Source organism: Siniperca chuatsi, linkage group LG17, assembly GCF_020085105.1.
Source record: "Siniperca chuatsi isolate FFG_IHB_CAS linkage group LG17, ASM2008510v1, whole genome shotgun sequence".
NCBI classification, from domain to species: domain Eukaryota; kingdom Metazoa; phylum Chordata; class Actinopteri; order Centrarchiformes; family Sinipercidae; genus Siniperca; species Siniperca chuatsi.
Window position 1 is genome coordinate 24,473,924 of NC_058058.1, and position 18,756 is coordinate 24,492,679.

The following is an 18,756-nucleotide window of genomic DNA, read 5'->3' on the forward strand; positions in this document are numbered from 1 at the left end:
CACTTCTTTAAAGCAATTCGATTATTATTTCAATTCATTTTATTAAAAAATCCATCAATTCAACAGGTGATTGACAGGTGTTCACACCACTTCTGATAAACTTAATTTCTCTTCAAAATATCTTACAATGACATAAGAGCAACAATTGTTCATACAAAAGTGTGAGCAGAAGTTTGCCTGGCTGAGTTCGGATCTATTATTTGACATGATTCCCAGTGTGTTCTTCATCGGATCCAGGACTTGTATTAAGTATCACAGTCCTGCAGGGGATCTACTGGACCTTATATAGTGCAGTCGCTGAGCTGCTCATATAACATTAAGAGTGTTGCTGAATGGAGGGCAATCCTCTCGGTGACCTAGAAGGTGGGAAATGAGGCTACGCAGGTAACAACAAAATATGACTTCCTCCAGACCCAGAGAGGCCTCTCACATTACAGTCAATACAAAACATGGCGTTTACCGACCGGAGTGCGCTCAGCAGCAGCGTGCTCAGTGCTGCCCCTGGTGGCCACAAGCTATATTACAGCACTGCTGCTGAATAAGAGGGTGTAAAAGCTGTGTCCCAATTCCATTCTGCATACTAAGTGTGGACAGTATGTACTATACTCACCATTATAGTATAAGTTAGGAAGTATAAAAGTAATAAACAATTTACCATTTTACCGTGACAGGAAATCATATTATAACTGTCCTAAATCCACACTACACATGAATTCTAAGCAGGTACTGAGTATGCTGTGTGTCCACTGATAAGTTACTAAATAAAAGTATACTCAAAACAGTCAGTATAAGTAAACTAATCTCGCAGAACACAATGCACAAAGGAAATGGAGAAAATTCTCATAGCTCAAAAAAAAATTTAAATTGTGGATGGTAACAATTACCTTTTGGATTAACATTTTGCTGTCTGTCTGTGAAGTTTAATTGGCAGTGACAGTTTGAGTTTAGTCAGTTTGATTACCTGAAATGATGCACATGTGGCTTCATTTCCTGTTAGTAACAGTTAAGTATGGTGATTTCTTGTATACTAACTGCAAAAAGAGTATACTATGAAGTACACACTGTACACAGTATGTAGTCTGGAATTATGCCATGTTCAGATCACATTGGATATCGTAACTACGAGTTTCCAACGTGTAAATAGCATTCACGTCAAACATCCAAGTCCATCATTTGTATGTAAAGTAACCCACATTTACTGGATATAGTTATTCTGTCAATGCACAGTATTTTTAACCTTCACACAACCAACGCTGTAATCTCTGGGGTTTTTGTGTCCCTTGATGTTTGCAAGTTGTAAACATGGAAATCTTTCCCATCTCTACCATCCGTCCCGTCTGATGTGAACGCAGCATTAGTATGTAGTTTGGGAACAGGACACAGCTAGTTTTCTCTCTATAGCTTCCAGCCACTGGTGGCAGCGCTGAGCACACTACTGCTGAGCAGTACTCCAGTGGGTGAGCAAAGAAGAAGTCCTGCACCATCTATGATAGCACATGGTTTGTGTTGACTGTAACTGAAGAGTCCTCACTCAGTCACGTGTTTTGTAAATTTGAACCTGCCTAATGTCGTTTTTCCTCCCATCCGGTCGCTGAAAAGATGTCCAACCATCCCGTGAGTTCTTATTTTCAACATTCCTCCCATTGCAATTTCTGCCATCTGGAGATGGCCAAGCAGTATGGTGGTACATTGTCTGGTGGTCCTAGATCAGGGCTAGTACAGTGGTAAGGTTTGATCGATGTCCCCGAGTTCCATTTCCAAATAGCCCGACAGAAAAGACGATTTGAGTTAACCCACGTTGTATACCAGCTTTGCTTACACAAATTCACAAACAATAGGCCAATGAAAAACAGACAATTATCACTAGCACACCAACAGTATTGACCTGTAAATATATCACATCTTTTCCATTATTGAAGTAAACTGAAGCTGAATTAAGAGCTGAAGTAAAATTGAATCCATCACAGCAATTTACATGTCAAACAAGTCAGGCTCTTGAAAACAGAGCACAGCCAGTCAAATGTACATCAACCTTGTTCATCCCGTTGATCCTATACAGTATTTACACATGTGCAAAGGAATTTAATACAACAAATCAAAAGGGTGAAATCTCTTAATACCCCAGACCTAGCATTTGTTTGGCAAATGTCTCAAACCTCACAGGAGGGAGGAAGGAAGAAATCAGTCCGGAAATGACTCTACCCATCACCCTCTCTGCTTAAAGCTTCGAGGACATGGGTGACCTACTTTGAGTCCAAACTTTGATGCTCGTGAACAGAAAGCCACAAATACCACATTCTTTCAGCAAAGCAACATTGTCCAAAGCAGCATAGATGTCTCGCAGTACAGACAGGCGTTTTAATACAGATTTGTGGTATTGCTATTCATACCAAAGCATCACACTGAGTTGGTGAAACGTGGTGCATCTCAAGCACAACTTTTGCCAATTCTGTGTTTGAGTGCAATATCACTGAGGCCACTCTAGTGTCAAAAAGGAAACAGTGAATTTCAAAAATAAGGCAAATCTCTATCTCATCATGACAGGAAATAAAACTATTATATCTAAGGGGAGAATTAAAGGCCATCTAGCAGATAAATATTGGCAACAAGTCAAAGGAAACTAGATTTTCTGCCAGAGTTTGAGAGCAATGAAGAAGCCAGGATTGTTTGGTTTTATAGGTTCCTGTAAAAAGTGCACAAATTGTGTATGACCTGAAAGGCAAAAGGGGTCCCAAGCATGATCCTCTGCCAAGTGCTGCAACAACTTAATAGGCTTAGAATTAGCCTGTCGGTAGCATGAAGAAAGGGATTACTGTAAGATCCAGAGCCAAAGGAAATGAGGAGCAGTGACACAGTAAGAGGAGATCAAGTTAAACACAACAGTATTATGTATTTTTTTTAAAAAGCAAGAGATCCTCTGGCTCATGGAGGATGGCATGTGCTGGTGTCTTCTCTCGCTTCTTCCCTGAAGGTTGAGAGGCACTGCATGCATAAGTAGACTGTTGGCTGACATTGTGTTCGCCTGGTAAACAAATACCAACGCAGTTATCACACTGAATCCAGCCTCACAGAGCTCCTCGATATAATGCAGTAGGTAGTTATGAGGAATAAATATAAACAACAAAATAAAAGTGCTTTCAGTGAGAGTCACTGAATCCCTCACCCCTTTTACTCATTCAGGTCTCTTGTCTAAATGGACTCAGATGTGAATATTCATGTCACTGCTCTTGTAATACAAGCAGCTCACCCTTCAGATAACTAATTTCTCTCAAGATTAATTTGTTTGCCATGTGTGGGGGAGTCACTCCACAAAGTCTTTTGAACGTACGCCAGCCTGCTTTATTATAGTGCGCTCGGTTGTTTGGAATCATTTTCTTGTTAAAGAATAATTCTGGTTTATTAGAACTTGGTTGGATTTTCATAGTTTTGGACATTATTTCTTTTGGCTATGATAACATTGTACTCACCAAAATAATGGCTGAGATCCAGGAACACGGCGACATTGCCACGATGAAGCCCAATGGGGCACGGAACAGGATCAGACAAGTTGTAAAAAACTGTTTATCCAGATTAACTAAACTACTTTATTTGGAAGTGAAACTGAAAGTGAGCGCACCTGAAATATTAGTATAATAACTCATCACACAAAAAAACTGAGTGAGCATAACAACTAATTGTGGTGGTTAGTGTATGGAGTTAGCATATAATTACTTAAACCTTGGCTGGACCGCAGCAAAGCGGGGTCACCCAATAATGTGACAGTCTGTCCCTGACTTACTGAGTGATAACGTTAAATCAAGAGTGTTGGAGTTTCCCCACTGGCCGTTGCTCTTTCAAAATGAATAGGCGCTAACAGTCCTCAATTACGTCCTCAGGAGGCTTTTACAGCGAGGTGCAGACAGTCCTCAATTACGTTTTTACAGCGGTTCTACTTCCAAATCTATCGCACAGCTAGAACAAAATATCCTGCTGCAATACAAAAACAATGCCGCTACTTCATTTCTATGCCTTCTACATTCATGGTGACTTTTCACCTGGGACCTGTTAGCTTTAGCCTTCCGTTTTGTTTTGTTTTTTAGTAGAGCTAGGCCGATACATCGGCCAGGCTGATATTAACTTATTGCAGATATATCGTATCGGTGTATATGTCTGCTGATAAGTAATAAGAAACTGCAGGACAGACATGGTGAACTAGGTTTGAGGTCATTTAGAAACAGTGTCTCCATTACATAGTTTGTCCACCAGAGAGCACTGATAAGTTGATTTTTCAACTGTAAAATGTATTTAAGGGATCCATAGCAAGAATGTTTGTTTATGTTGTGTGTTTATGTGAAAAAAAATCTTTAAAAAAAACAAAACAACAAACTATTGACCATCAATATTGATATCAATCTTCGTATCGGCTTCAAAAATCCAGTATTGGTCGGGCTATGTTTTTTGTATCATTAAACGGTGCTGAGTTTGCATGACATTAAGTATGTAGCCATCAACTGCATATTTAACCAACTCACATAGTTAACGTTAATTAGATAACATTAGCTAGCTACAGCTAATAAATCTGACAGTCATTTCAGCCAGCAAAATCGACGGTTGCCTACTGAAAACTGAGGAGCTGCTTTTGTCTATTTGTCTGAAATCAAGGCTCAAGTGTTTGAAAAATTACCACAAAATTTCGAGTGATAAACCTGCCACAGTTATCACTGTAAACTGCATAACAGCCATACTAGAACAGAAAGCTTGACAGGCATAGCAACAGTAACTAAGGTGGGCAGGATTTAGCAAATGGTCTTTGAACTTGGTGAGTACGATGTTATTATTACCGACTGGAATGATGGCCAAAACCACGAAAATAAGACCCAAGTTGCAATACAGCAAACCAAAATGATCCTTTAAGCTCTCTTCCTCATTAACCGTGTGAAGCTCTTTGTAATTAAAATTGTCTGTTTTGTGTTTGAGGCTCTATATAAATGAAAGGTGACCTGTCTTGATCGTTATACATTCTGGTATACTGGTTAGGGGTGTGTCTGGGACCAATCAACTTATCTTGAAGTCTGTAAGAGGAAAACACCGACCACAAGCACCAGCGGGCTGGATCCTTACTGATAAAATGTCCCCCACCCACACAACCAACGAAGCAGCCTTCAGAGAAAAAAAAAATAAAAATGTTATCTTCAAGCACCAAAGTTTGGTATTTTTCCCTCCAAGACTACTGAGCAAAACAGACCTTAATAGTAGATGTTTGTCTACAAATACCATCAGTTGTATGTTTTTATTACCTGAGCATTCAGGGCATATCTGCATTTGATGCCAAAACAGAATCAAATCTTCGTGTAAATACTAATGCTGGTGGTCATGTACCAGGCTGAAGTCAGTTTGTAGGTCAGGTTCTGTCAAAGCCACAAGTGGCTTCACAACATTCCACACATTGAGGTGACTGTATTGATCACAGGATAATGTCTCATACTGCATTTAGTAACAATTAGCACCGAGTCCACGATGGTATTTGTAGACAAACTGCTTGACTGTCACTTTGACATTCACTAATTGAATTCAGGACTTTTGGGGTCATTTTGCTCTTCCATCACACTCAAGTGATTCTGTAAGGAGGAAGTGGAAGCTGTGATGTGATTAGCCTGAGACTAAGCTGCAGTTTGGAGCAGCAGCAGCGGTGGGTGTCACACCTCTCCCCTTCAATATAAAGACAGAGCTAGCAGAGGACTGTATGTGCTTGGACAGTGGATGAAGTTTAAGCCATGATACAAACAATGACTATTTTAATTATTGTTCCCTAGTTATAAAACAATAATCCTCTGTTTTGTTCTAGGTTAAGAGTAGCTGATGAGATGTGTACAGTACATGTGCTTGATCGGCTGAGTCTGTGGTGCCGTTGCTCATCCATCACGTGTCCCAGTCCAGCTCTCTGCAGGCAATACGGACCAGTCTTAGCTCTAGTTCAAAGGCGTCGGGCCGTTCCTGAGGGTTGGCCGACAGCATCTCCCTGATCAGCTGCTTCATGTGGCTGTTCATGCTCTTTTTCCTGGCGGGGATCAGAAGCTCCATCTTTGGGTTCTCTAACAGGGCCTCCCCTAAGGGTACAATCTCTGAGCCCTGCTGCACGTAGCTCCCCAGCAGCTCCTTCTGAGTCTCCACATCCACAAAGGTGATGCGCTCCACCATGGCCCAGATAATCACCCCCAGGGCGAAGATATCCGCCTTGGCCGTGTAGTGGCCCTCCCAGACCTCCGGGGCCATGTAAAAGTCTGTTCCGCAAGCTGTGGACAGGAAGCACTTGTTGACGCTGGCTGGCTCCTCGGGGTTGAGTCCGGACGTGGAGCAGACCTTGCTCAGGCCGAAGTCGGCCACTTTGAGGGTGGGCTCGGACGAACCAGCTGGTGTGCATGCCTGGGAGATGAGGATGTTGTCCGGTTTGAGGTCGCGGTGTATGATCTGGTTGCGGTGCAAGAAGGCCAGGGCGCTGCCCAGCTGCAGCATGAAGCTGGTGTTGGTCTTGCGGCTAGGCTTGCGGGATAGCAGGTAGGCATTCATGTCACCCCCGTCACAGAAGTCCGTGACGAACCACAAGTAGTAGGCACAGCACGGGTCGAATGTGATCTCGCCTTTCAGAGATGTCTCCACCAGCTACAGTAGAAACACAGAAAAAGAAAAACTAAGTCAACATGAGACCAGTAATGATGGCTGAGGGACAGTCAGCCTCTGCATGCTGCCCAAGTTTGGATGTGCCAGTATCAGATTTTTTATTACTGTGGTCAAAAATATCATGATAAAAAAAAAATCATGATATTTGTCGAACTTCCCTGAAATACTACTGTTAGAAATTTACTTCACACCATGCTTGCCTTAGATTTTATCAAACCTAACCAACACTGAACCGTATACTGCAACTTTGTAGGACTATGCAAAAGAATTGACATAAAACATGCTTAAAAGAAGGTTGGTTTTTTGGAAGATTTTAGGACAGTTGGTTCAAACCTCAACAGACAACGCTACAAAAAGCAGAACCAAAATGATTATATCACTTCTGGTCTAGCTTACATGATTATTGATACATAGGGAAACAGCTCTGCAGTGTGAGAAGAAGAAAATGTCACTCATAACTAAACAAGCAAGGTTGCTCTCGATTTGTATTCATAACATGTAATCTCCCACCTTCCTTTGTGTGCCATTTTTTAAATCAAAGCAACGTGAGAGGCCTCTCATCTTTTATGCCTGCTGCAAGAAGTGAGTTCATTTAATCTCCCTTTTTGACAGCGGACCACAAACCTGTGACGTTTCATCCATCTCACATTAAATTAAGATTAAATGGGATGCCTTTCTGGAATATGATGGATGGGGTTTTGTATTAAAACACAGAAAAGCTACAGGTCTCTTGAAGAATAATGTAGACTATAAACAGCTACATTTTCTCAAGAAAATTTCAGTGTGCTTGCAGCAGAAAATTTTCATTTGGGAATTTTTATATGGGTAAATGAATGCAAGAGTGAAAAAAGCTGAAATGGCAGTTAAAAAGAAAGTGCTGAAAGAAGTTGAAGTGTTTAAGTGTAAGCACTGAGTGAAGTTGAAGTATCAGTTGAAGTGAAAGTGCTAAAAGGAGTTGAAGATTCAGATGAAGTTCAAGCACTGACACTGAGGAACTGAAATAAATAAATTGAGCTGAAGTGTCAGCTGAAGTGTAATCACTGAAAGCAGGTGAACTCTCAGTTGAACAGTAAGAGATGAAAGCAGTGGAACTGTCAGTTGATGTGCTGAGTGCTGAAAGCAGTTAAATTCTCAGTTGAAGGACAAGGGTGCGTTCAGAGTTCAGGTTGAAGAGTAAGAAGGCAATTGAAAGGAGTTGATGTGTAACCACTGAAGGTAGTTGAAATGTAAGTTGAAGAGTAAGAGATGAATGCAGTTGAAATGTGAGTTGAAGAGTAAGAGATGAAGGCAGTTGAAATGTGAGTTGAAGAGTAAGAGATGAAGGCAGTTGAAATGTGAGTTGAAGAGTAAGAGATAAATAGTTAACAGTAAATAGTTGAAGTGCTAGTTGGTATGTAACCAGTGACAGCAGTTAAAATTTCAGTTGATGTAGAGGAACTGTTAGTTAAAGAGTTAAAAAATTGTTAAAGTGTCAGTTGAGGCTGGCTAAACAACACATTAAGGCTTTTCATGTAAACCGCTTTACAAGTAACCCAAATTCTCTGAATATGTGTAGTAAATTCAGGTAATTCCTACTGGAAACCTTGGTATAAACAAATCATTGCAAATTGTTTGACACGCCACTAGCCAAAGAATCCACTAACCAAAAAGAATAGATGTAAATTATCCCACAGTCGGTGCAGTTAGATAATTCTGCCCTATTATCATTTGTTCTTCTGTAAGCACGTACTGGAACATTACAGAGCAATAAAAAAAAAAAAAAATAACTGGAATAAAAGGGATTCTGGGAAAGTGTCCAATGTTAGCGCTGCAGAAAACTGAATGAACAGTCTGACAATAGCCCCACATGCCGCTGAGAGACTATAATCAGGCACCGGCAGAGTGCCTGTGCGCCCGCCATCAGACAGCAGGGAGGCAGGGAGGCACTGCCCCCTCAACAACACGTTCATGTGACTGTGGGGGCATGGAGGCCAGAGACAACACAAATCCATCCAGTAACTTCTAGCTGCAGCACACACAGGAATGTAAAGCAGGGTTTAACAGCTTATTTTTTTATTCCACACGCCAATATTTGTGCTGATGTTCTATGTCTCCATAATTGACGACACTTAGAACTATAATATGCGTTTACACAACAAACAACTATCTTGCTGCTGATGACTCACTATGCATTACTGGAAAAAAAATCACTGACCTAAATGTTTAACCTATTATGCCTACAGTGTCACAGAAAAATCTTTGCCAGCAACAGTGTGACAACAATATGTCAACAGTGGTCAGTAGTGGATGGAAAAATAAACATTCCTCTTATAATCTAGGACATGTCAGAGGATATTATGATACGCTTTGTAAATCAAAACAGGCTTCCAATTCATTACAGAAATTATAGTGTTAGTCTATTTTAAGACACAGCAACATGTGGTTTTTCAAACACCTACTAAAATGTCATGACAGTGGGTCAAGCTGGATTCCTCTAGCTAATAAAAAAAATATGCCATCAAGTCTGACTGAACTCCAAGAGCCACAGTTATTGCGTCTGTGATGCAACCACATGGTAATGATCAGACAACACAGTGATGTTTTTACTTTATTACTGTCCAGTCTATTCAATGTTTTCCTAAAGCATATATGGCAGTCTAGAGAGCTGTAGGAGCAAAGTTTTGTTTTTGTTTCATTTTGGATGCTGTTACACACCAAACCTGACATTTCTGTTCACTGTAATTCTCTGGTACTTGAGAGTCTGGCTGTTCCTCCCTGACAATTACTGAGCCACGACCGCTCTGAATCTATGCATGTGTTTTTATCAACCATTTTATCATTTATCAAAAAGGAAAGAAAACCTGATGGACACAGACCTCTGATGTCTGGTAGTGTGACCAATGATGAATTCATAGCCCATGTTTGATTTAAGTAAATCAGATTAAATGACACTAACAGTCAGCAAGCAGTGACAGGTTAGCAATATTGGCTTACACAATTAGTAGACTGATCAAATGAGGCATGTGGGATTTATTAAATGAAATATCAAAATGATTCTAACATTAATTTGTAAGACATTTATATTAAATTGAACAGTGACTATTTTTAAACTGAACTAAAGCACAATATGAAACAACATGGTAATTGTTGAATATGTGCACCCCTGACAAACAACATTCCTAGTGCCTCATTAGGACTCTGTAATGTGGGTGAAATCAATATTATGATATTAATAAGAGTATGTTTTATATCAATATAAGTCATAATATGTAAAATGTCTGCAAATCAGGTGTAAAATAATCAAACAAATTAAATGTGATGGTGGAGCGTCGAAAAACCTTTTCCAAACACAAAAACTTTTACTCCTTTTGTTAGTTTTTAAACTACAATTTAACTTAAAAAACGGGGCTCAAGTTAGCCACCGCTAACTCACTGACTCCATGGCAACATTGTACTTCCTGTAATTATGGGAATTGTACTTCCAAAACTTAGAGCATGATTATGTACCAAATCAAATTAAGACATAACAGTGACAGAATCCATTAATATTATCTTTTTCCATGTTGCACATGGACATCAATATTTTTTATAAGGCTCAGAATGTCCCATCAACATTGTTCTTATATTCCTGAAAACTGGCACTCTCCTCTATCCATTAGAAGGGTGAGGTGGCGCAGTTGTTTCAGTGTTGTCTAAGGGGGGGGGGCTACATTGTCAGACTTTCAGCTGATAGCCAGCACCTTAAAATATTTCACATACTAATTGCTTGAAACTGGCCTGATTTGGAGCAACATGTAGGCTAGTTCAACTTTTCCATTGGTCAATCAAGTTCTGGCCTTGCCTCTGAAGGAAACAGAGTGAAATATACTTTATTTCTACTTAGCGTCCATATAAAAAGGGAAATTAATCCATTTAGCACCCACCCGTCACCCAACAAGTACACCTAACCTATACACTTGTGTAACACTGATCTGCCAACAAAAAAAGCAGAAAATGTCGAAATGACTTTGACTAGCTTCTACCGTCAGTTAAAGCACATCTAACCTAGGCTAAGCTACCCCCAGTGATGTTTCTTGCGGCGAATTCACAGTAAAAGTCATAGTCAGTTCTCTTCCTTGGAAGCCTTTTACACTGAAGCAGCTGCAGGAAATGTCGTGGTGTCCAACAGCACACTAACTTTTCTAAAAGTTATGTTACGTACCACTCAAAGTGAAGTAAACAACTCAAACATTCAGCAAGTGCTTGTCCAACCTCAAATGAAATAATCAAGATCCACGTACAGCCTGAATGCTGGGTGGTATGAATGACTTGTGTCTACCATCTTTACCATTTGACATGATTGCAGCATCAATGCAGGATTACTGTTAAACTATAGCATTCTGCCCCCAACCCTTTTCCAGTGAATTCTGTGCCCTCACCTCCAGGTAGAGTGGGGAGCTTGAGCCGTGGTTCATCCTCTGGGCCAGCTGGTCCCGCTGCAGGATACACTCCTCCAGGTGGATGACGTTTGGGTGCTGGCTTTGGATGCTGCTGAGGGCCCAGAACTCCCGCAGGGCCAGCTCCACATTCTCTGGAGAGTGACAGCGGATCTTCTTCACTGCCACCCGGGCCCCTGTGCGCTTCACTACTGCCTCATAGACCACGCCGTAACTGCCACGCCCCACCTCCTGGATCAGCTCGTACTTCGGCTGGCTGCTTACCATCCTAGTCTTCACTGTGGACAAAGAACATGGGGTTAGCTTTCTATTGATTCTATTTCTGTTCAGTTTATTTTCCATGTAATCTCATGCTGTATACCTGGTTGATTTTACAAGACTCATGTCTTAGCATGTGTAAAGCCTCGCCAGCGCCCCTGTGAGGCTATAATGCTCATTAGACACCAGATAACTTGGATGAATTAAGAATACACACCTTTCATTATGCTTAGATCCTTACCACTAGTAGGGCAAAAAAATTCAACTCTGGCCTGCACCAGAGGAAAGTTTATGGTGTTACATAAACCAAAATGTTTTACCCTTGGTTCAGCAGCCATTCTAGGACATCAGCTCTGTGTTTCATCAGTCTAAGCTGTACTTTAGCAGGCTCAAATCATCATCCATCAGCTGTCCCTACACTTCATCAGGCTCAGCTGTTTGAACCTTGTCAGCATAGCTGTAATTGCCATTTGCCAGTGTTGTTCCAAATTGTTCCAAGTCTACACATAGTGGCCTGAATTCCAAATAAATTTAAAGACAGGTTTAGATTTTTTTCAGGTATATCCTAAAACAATAATCACATGCTCTATGTATGTTGAAAGAGTCATTGGTCGCTGTACTCATTCTTCCTTTTCAGCTGGGCATAAAATGATCCTTTCATGTCACAGTTATCCACAAAATCCACAGTCCTTACACTGCAATTCTTCTTCGGAGATCCACTTAGGCACCTTTGCAATCCTACACAGAGAAGGGTGTTATGGATAACCATGGGTTGCAAGGGCTCGCAGAGGAGCCGACGGGCACACTTCACAAATTTCAACAACATGTTGTGCAGACCTACGCTTCAACCAAGTTGACTGGTTCCAACATCCTGTCGGGAGGATCTCTCTATTGTTTCTTTCAGTTTGAGCGTACATCTCAGCATAGTACTGCCACAAGTGATCTTCTACCAAAGCAAAGGAAACTAAATTCCTCTTCACGGCACTTATCGTTGCCCATCTCGTCATTGTCCATCCATTTACGTTGACCAAATTCTTTCACATTTTTTTCACGGATGTAGTGGTTTGTTTATAGTGTCATAGGGGTGACATTGATTATGATATTGTGGTTTGTTAATGTGACACTGTTTCCTAGTGGACACGTACAGACAGTAGGGGTGGGCGGTAAACTGGTTTTGTCTCCGTCATGGATTTTGCAATACCTTCATTACCGTGGCAAATGTTTTAGCATATTAAAACTAATGTGCTTTACTGTGGCTGTGATAACATGCAGGCACGTACTCATAGAACTGGAGTTACATCCAGTTAACTACAACTCCGGTAACACGAAGATGTGGAAGGTAACGTTGCGAGCAAAGCAAGCCAATTTCTCTGTTGTTGGCTACAAAAACCAACCAGTGTTTATTTTGTTAACAAAAACTAAAAATTTATACTTTTCATGTTATGTTAGTGCACCATATATAGATTTATTTCATAGAGTTGTTTTTTTTAATGTTGTGCGTAGAATAAAATATTCAGTCTTTTAACCATAAATTCACCCTTTAAGCCCACCTTCTGCCATTAAGCCCACTTGACTGTTTCAATGGAGATTTTCTCCCTCATGACCTTTGAACCATTTTCCTCCCTAATTTTGACTTCACCTGACGAATTGTTACAAACAAGCTCAAACGAAAGCTGTCTGTATGTAGTCTGTTTAACTGTTTATCTCAGTTTGCAACGAATGTTAACATTTGGCAAACTCTTGTAAACTTCAGCCAGCTAGCCCCTCCTCCCTCTACCAGGTAACTTACCTGCAGTGAATCACAGCGGCAGCAGAGGGAGGAGGACAGAGGACAGGAGGAGGGACTGATACTGACTGAAGTTTAGAAAGAATGAAGGACACAGACTTCACTCGGTATTTTGATGTCAGGAATATGATTTATTTTATTGACATTTTAGATTTGTTTTCACTGAAATATTAGAGTTTATATAGTGACTTTGCTGTTGCTGCGCTAGAAACAACATTTTGTTATATTTAAAATATTAACTTCTAATCCTTTTCTGAATTTATTCTTTTTTTAAAGAATCTAGAAGGGTATAGATAAGACTAGTAGTATCGATAAAATCCTAATGATACCCATCCCTAAACACGAGTTTAACACTACAATTTGTCAAAAAACACAAATTTTATACCCGTGCGTCCCGGGGACCTATCAACACCACTGAATATATACCCATATATTATATATATGTGATTGTATTATATACGATCACCTCAAAGAGCATAGGCCTACGTTTAGATTAGGAGAAAGTAGAAAGTGCAGAAATGATGACATCTTTCTGGTTTATTTTGCTCAAGTTATAGGCTAATGATACATGAGCTTCAAGATGTTGTGACTGATGTCTCCTCACAATGAACTATGTTTTAATGTTACTCCACAATGAACTGAATGTAAAGCACGTTTTAAAACCAATGTTTTCAAACTACTAGCCTAAATGTGATTAACAGTTGAAAATCAACGAGTTATTTTTTTAATTGTAAATCCTGAAATTGACTAATTTACTATCCTTAGAACATTAGTATTGAATCTGCAAACAGTTTTTTTTTTCTTCAGTCAGTCGGTCTCAGAAAGTTCATAAAAATATCTATCTATAAATTTTGACCAATTTCAAATGCCAACAGCACACCATAGGATAAAGATACGTATTGAAGTAGTAATTTCCACTATATTTGATTTTGTTCATAAATACTTTTTTGGCTACATTCCAAAGAGGACATGTTGTAAGTTTAGCTTTTTCTGCATTGAAAAACACAGCACAACACCTATTTCAAATGCCGTTTACAGGCCATAGGACAGGAGTGGAGACAAAATGAAAATAGCTATTGAGCGCTAAGAGATTACAGATTTGAATAGAACAAGTTTGTATTGTTTTGAATTTGAATATATACTGTATATATATTTATCAACAAATTTGGAGCTGAAATCAAACGCAGGATCAGCGATTCTCCCAGCATATTTGTTTCTCTCTACCCCCGCCTACTTTAGCACGTCCAGCACCCATCTGAAGAAAAAGCACTTCGAAGAGACACAGCGTAGCTTACCGGTAGCCTGCAGCTGCACTTTTCGAAACAGCCAGGGACACAAACAGGGAAGTGGTCTGACCGTCCTAGTGACCACACATCCAATAAGTTTGCCGCCCACCCTTACAGTCCGGACCCGTCTTCTCTTCACCCACCACGCCCTTTACCCACTAACCATCCGTTCATCATCCGGGTCGCCCCTTCCCGGGAGCCTGCCGCCTCGTCAGGACCGGAGTACAGGCGCTAACGCCAGACTTTCTGGGCCGAATTACAAAGCTGCAACTCTGAAGAGAGGTTTCACTCTGTCTAAATTCTCGAACCTCCAATTCTGCAGAGTAATTGCGGAAACCAAGAAAGTCTCAACTGAGCAGAGAACTTTTGTACTGACACAGATGATAGTAACAATGGCATAGCTGTCAGTGCTGAGAAAAAAAAGTTTAAATCAAACATTTAAATGAATCGTGACCTTGAAATCGAAAGTCAAATCGATTCATGGATTTGGAGTATCGCGACAGCCCTACTTTTTAATATGTAAAAAATAGGGACAGCAAAGCATGCACCCCAATATAAATAAATTTTTAATATTTGTTGCATTAGTAATATTTAGATATTGACTGTTACAGTCGGAACTGGAAGCAGACAACACAAGCACTTGCGTTTACTCCTGTGCGCACACAGGCATCTCTTTAAGAGATAATGGCGAAGCAAATTAAGTTGTTTGACTGCGGGCTGAAAAGTTCGACTAACCCGTCAACATCACAAACGAACGCTGATATTTTGTATACCAGGAACTGAGGGTGGACACTAAACAATAACACTAAAGATTCAAATTCTGTAAAGTATCAGATAAAAAATCAACTTTGGTTCAATTACTGTAATAAAGCTTTTAAATATTCTTTTAGGTCACATTTTCATTTTTAAGCTGACATATAACTACATAGTATCTTAATTACTCAAAATATAAGGTGAGCAAAAATGGCAACCAAATTTTCAGTTTTGGCAACCAAAAGCTGATGCCTGAGTATGTTCGCTTACATGCAGCCCAGAGAAGCATAATTCCAGTTTCTAAGTTCAGCCAAAGCTAGTATGAGGTCTAAGCAGTCTGAGTTAGCCTGATCAAGTGTGTATCTTGCAAAGTTACAGTGTTTGTAGCACAAAATTCCCTCTTTGTGTTTCCATGGACAAAGTTTCCTTGCTAAGTCACGGTGGAGTGATAAGTACCATTAAAACAACAAATCGAGGGAACCTACATACCACTCCTGCACAAACACTATCAGCACCCTGACAGGGCTGCATGTCCAAGGTGACCACTACACATAATGCTTCTCATATTAGAGCCACAAGAATGACACCAAGTTTCACAAACTGGTTATGTTTTACAGGATTATTAAGTAACCCTGTATGACTGCATGTCCCTGCATAGCCACATATGTCACCAGCATGTGAGGCTTCCCAGAAATTGTTACGCCACTGAAAGCATGCAAGGCAAACCTCACCAGAAGATGTTACATCATACCAGTCTCACTCATCCTTCCTTACATACCTGCCAGACCAGAAAATATCACTTGGGCTGCAACTACTGATTGTTTTCATAATCAGGTGTTCTAGTATTCTCTAACAATTGATTAAACAGGCAGATAAAGATACTTAAGTAGGCCTACTTTGTAAAGAGTAAGAGTAAATGTGAAAGAAGGCCAGACATCTTCAAATTAGGACAACTATAATTATTTCCATAGTCAATTAACCTGTAGATTAGTTTAATGATTAATCAATTCATCATTTAGTGCAGGGTGACCATTTTAATTGGTTGTTTTGTCCAACCAATAGTCCAAAATGCAAAGATATTCAAATTTCAATTATATAATAGAGAGAATAGCAGCTCATTTTCATAGAAAAGGTTTCAGTCGTAGTCATCTGGACACTGTTTTCAGAATCAAGACGTTTCAGCTCCCATCCGGAAGTCATTCTCAGCCGAAACGTCTTGATCCTGAAAACAGTGTCCAGATGACTACGACTGAAACCTTTTCTGCGATAGAACACTCCTGAACGAATGAGGGACTACACCGGCCTAATTTTCATAGTTGACAAGCAGGAAACTGAGAAAGTTAAGAGATTTATGTTTAATAAATGCCTTTATTGTTGTCGATTAATTTTCTGTTTGACTAACTGATTAATGGATTGATTGTTTCAGCATTATTTTTAATGAAAATGACTGGTTTTCTTCTACACAAACATAGTATTAATAGTTATTATTTATTTGCAATTTCAATAAACCATGGTTCCCACACCTTCTTAAACATCAAACTCAAGGGCTTTTCAAGGACTTTCCAGGCCCAGTTCCCTCAAATTCAAGGACCCAACACAGCACAGTTTGAGACCCGGATCACGGTTAACAACACTGAGAATTTCTATAATGAGAACTAGCAGGCTTTACAGTGAGGTTCACAGACAATTAAAAAGAGAGAGGCTTGAATGTGTGAACACTTCTCAGTTGTGCTGCGTTACAGTGATGTTACTTTAAGTAAAAAAAAAAAAATCAATTTCTATTCTTGCGCAAAATATATAAATTCAAGCACTTTCCCATATAGATAGATAGATATAATAGACCCATGTCTATTTTCAACAACTTTCAAGCCATTTATTTTTTTCCCCTTAAATTCACAAGCTTTCAAGGATTTCAATGACCCATGGGAACCCTGATAAACAGTTATAACACCATTATAAAAATACGTAGGTTTGGTTCAGACCAATTCAATGACATATGTCATATATATGTAACATAATATTTATCTGCTGGCTACATTGTATTATGCCCAATAAATAACAATTATTCAGCGAACCTCTTAAGTAACATTTTCCAAACTATTGAACTGTTTAATAACAAACTCTAAGCTATGTTTAGCTATGTAACGTACCAAACCTAGGCAAAACATAAGTTAGCACTGCAACAAAACTCAAATTGCTGGTCTACCATACTCGAAACGACTGGACGAGTTGTTAGTCACTGAGTGTTCAAACTCACTCAAACACCTGCCTGTACATGGCTATTCATTGGACAAATAATAAAACTTCATTTTAATGTAAAGATACTTGACACTGTTTGGAGACGATACACACCTCCGAAAAGTCGGAAGTGAAGAGCTGTCTCCTTGACAGAAAGAATAGCCAAGCATGCTAACGGGCTAATTAGACATCCACTTGGCTGATTGGCTAACAGGCTAACAGCTATGTGGCCTGGCCACCGTCAGCTAACGATGTTGTTGGTTAGCTAACGTTAGCTAATCACGTTAACACCAGCTAACAAAGAGTCCAGCTCTCGCCAGCACACTCGACATATATGTCTGCATCTATGTTATATAATTCAAACCTAAAACAGGTCCAGTGCTCTTAAATTGTACTAACGTTGGGGCATGGAGGAGGCGTGCATGTTAAGCACTGGGTATTGACAGTTTATTGTCCTGTGTGTGTGTGTGTGTGTGTGTGTGTGTGAGTGAGTGAGTGCCATCCAGAAATTCAACCAGATTCCCCAAAACACACACACACACATGCTAGACAAGTAGCCACAGCAGACAAGACAATAGTCAAAATGTAGAAGAGGCTGCAGTTGTTATGCTGCAAGTTGTCATGCCTTTCAGTCTCACCTTTGAATCGTTTCTCAGGGGTTCATTTGTTGTCTTCCTCACTCTCCCTGGCAGCCATTACCGCCGCACACGTTCTGCTCGCACAGTCAAACCAAGGAGGTTTTGTCAAACAGTGGATGCGAGAGCGTGCAGCTGCCGTGCAGCGCAGCGCAGCGCAGAGGTGGTCACAATGAGACGACTTCCGTCTGCACATTTCAAAATAAACTCCCGTTGGTAAAGAACAATAGAATAGTGTGTACACTGGTATAGAATTTGAAGACACATACTCACAGACACACATACTAATATTTTCAAAATGTGCCGACATTCAGTATCTGGAAATATGGACCATATGTCATAATCCATGGTATTCAATTTCAGAAACTCTAATTCCTTTAAAACAGCATTTAGCTCACCATAGGCCAAATCTGGTTAGCTTTACGTAGTTCCCCAGATTTTTTTCAGTAGCCAGCCAGTCAGCGAAATGCCCTCCCCCTGAAACCGAACTGACACTTACAGGGGGTGGACGCAATAACCTGCACAGATCTATGCAATCTAATGCACTAGCATCTTCCTGAAGCTTATAATTTGAAATTTGTGTTTAGATAATGACAGAGACGTGTGTCAACTATAAATCTGTTCTTTGTGGCATTGTTTTCTTTCTCTTGCGTTTTTCAGGATGAAACTGAGGTGGCAGTTCCTGAGTGTCATGACTTGAGGCTGAGAAGTTGACTTGTTATCATTAG

The 18,756-nt window shown here is 40.1% G+C and overlaps 1 protein-coding gene across 1 annotated transcript; it reads right to left on the bottom strand.

The window, feature by feature from the left end:
- Positions 1-21: 21 nt before the first annotated feature.
- On the bottom strand, positions 22-18,216 carry pdik1l (PDLIM1 interacting kinase 1 like). Its single transcript, XM_044171157.1, has 3 exons — positions 18,032-18,216; positions 11,055-11,350; positions 22-6,639 (listed from the first exon to the last, which is right to left on the bottom strand). The coding sequence occupies exons 2-3, from the start codon at positions 11,337-11,339 to the stop codon at positions 5,899-5,901; spliced, it is 1,026 nt and encodes a 341-aa protein (XP_044027092.1). The 5' UTR covers positions 11,340-11,350; positions 18,032-18,216; the 3' UTR covers positions 22-5,898.
- Positions 18,217-18,756: the final 540 nt, after the last annotated feature.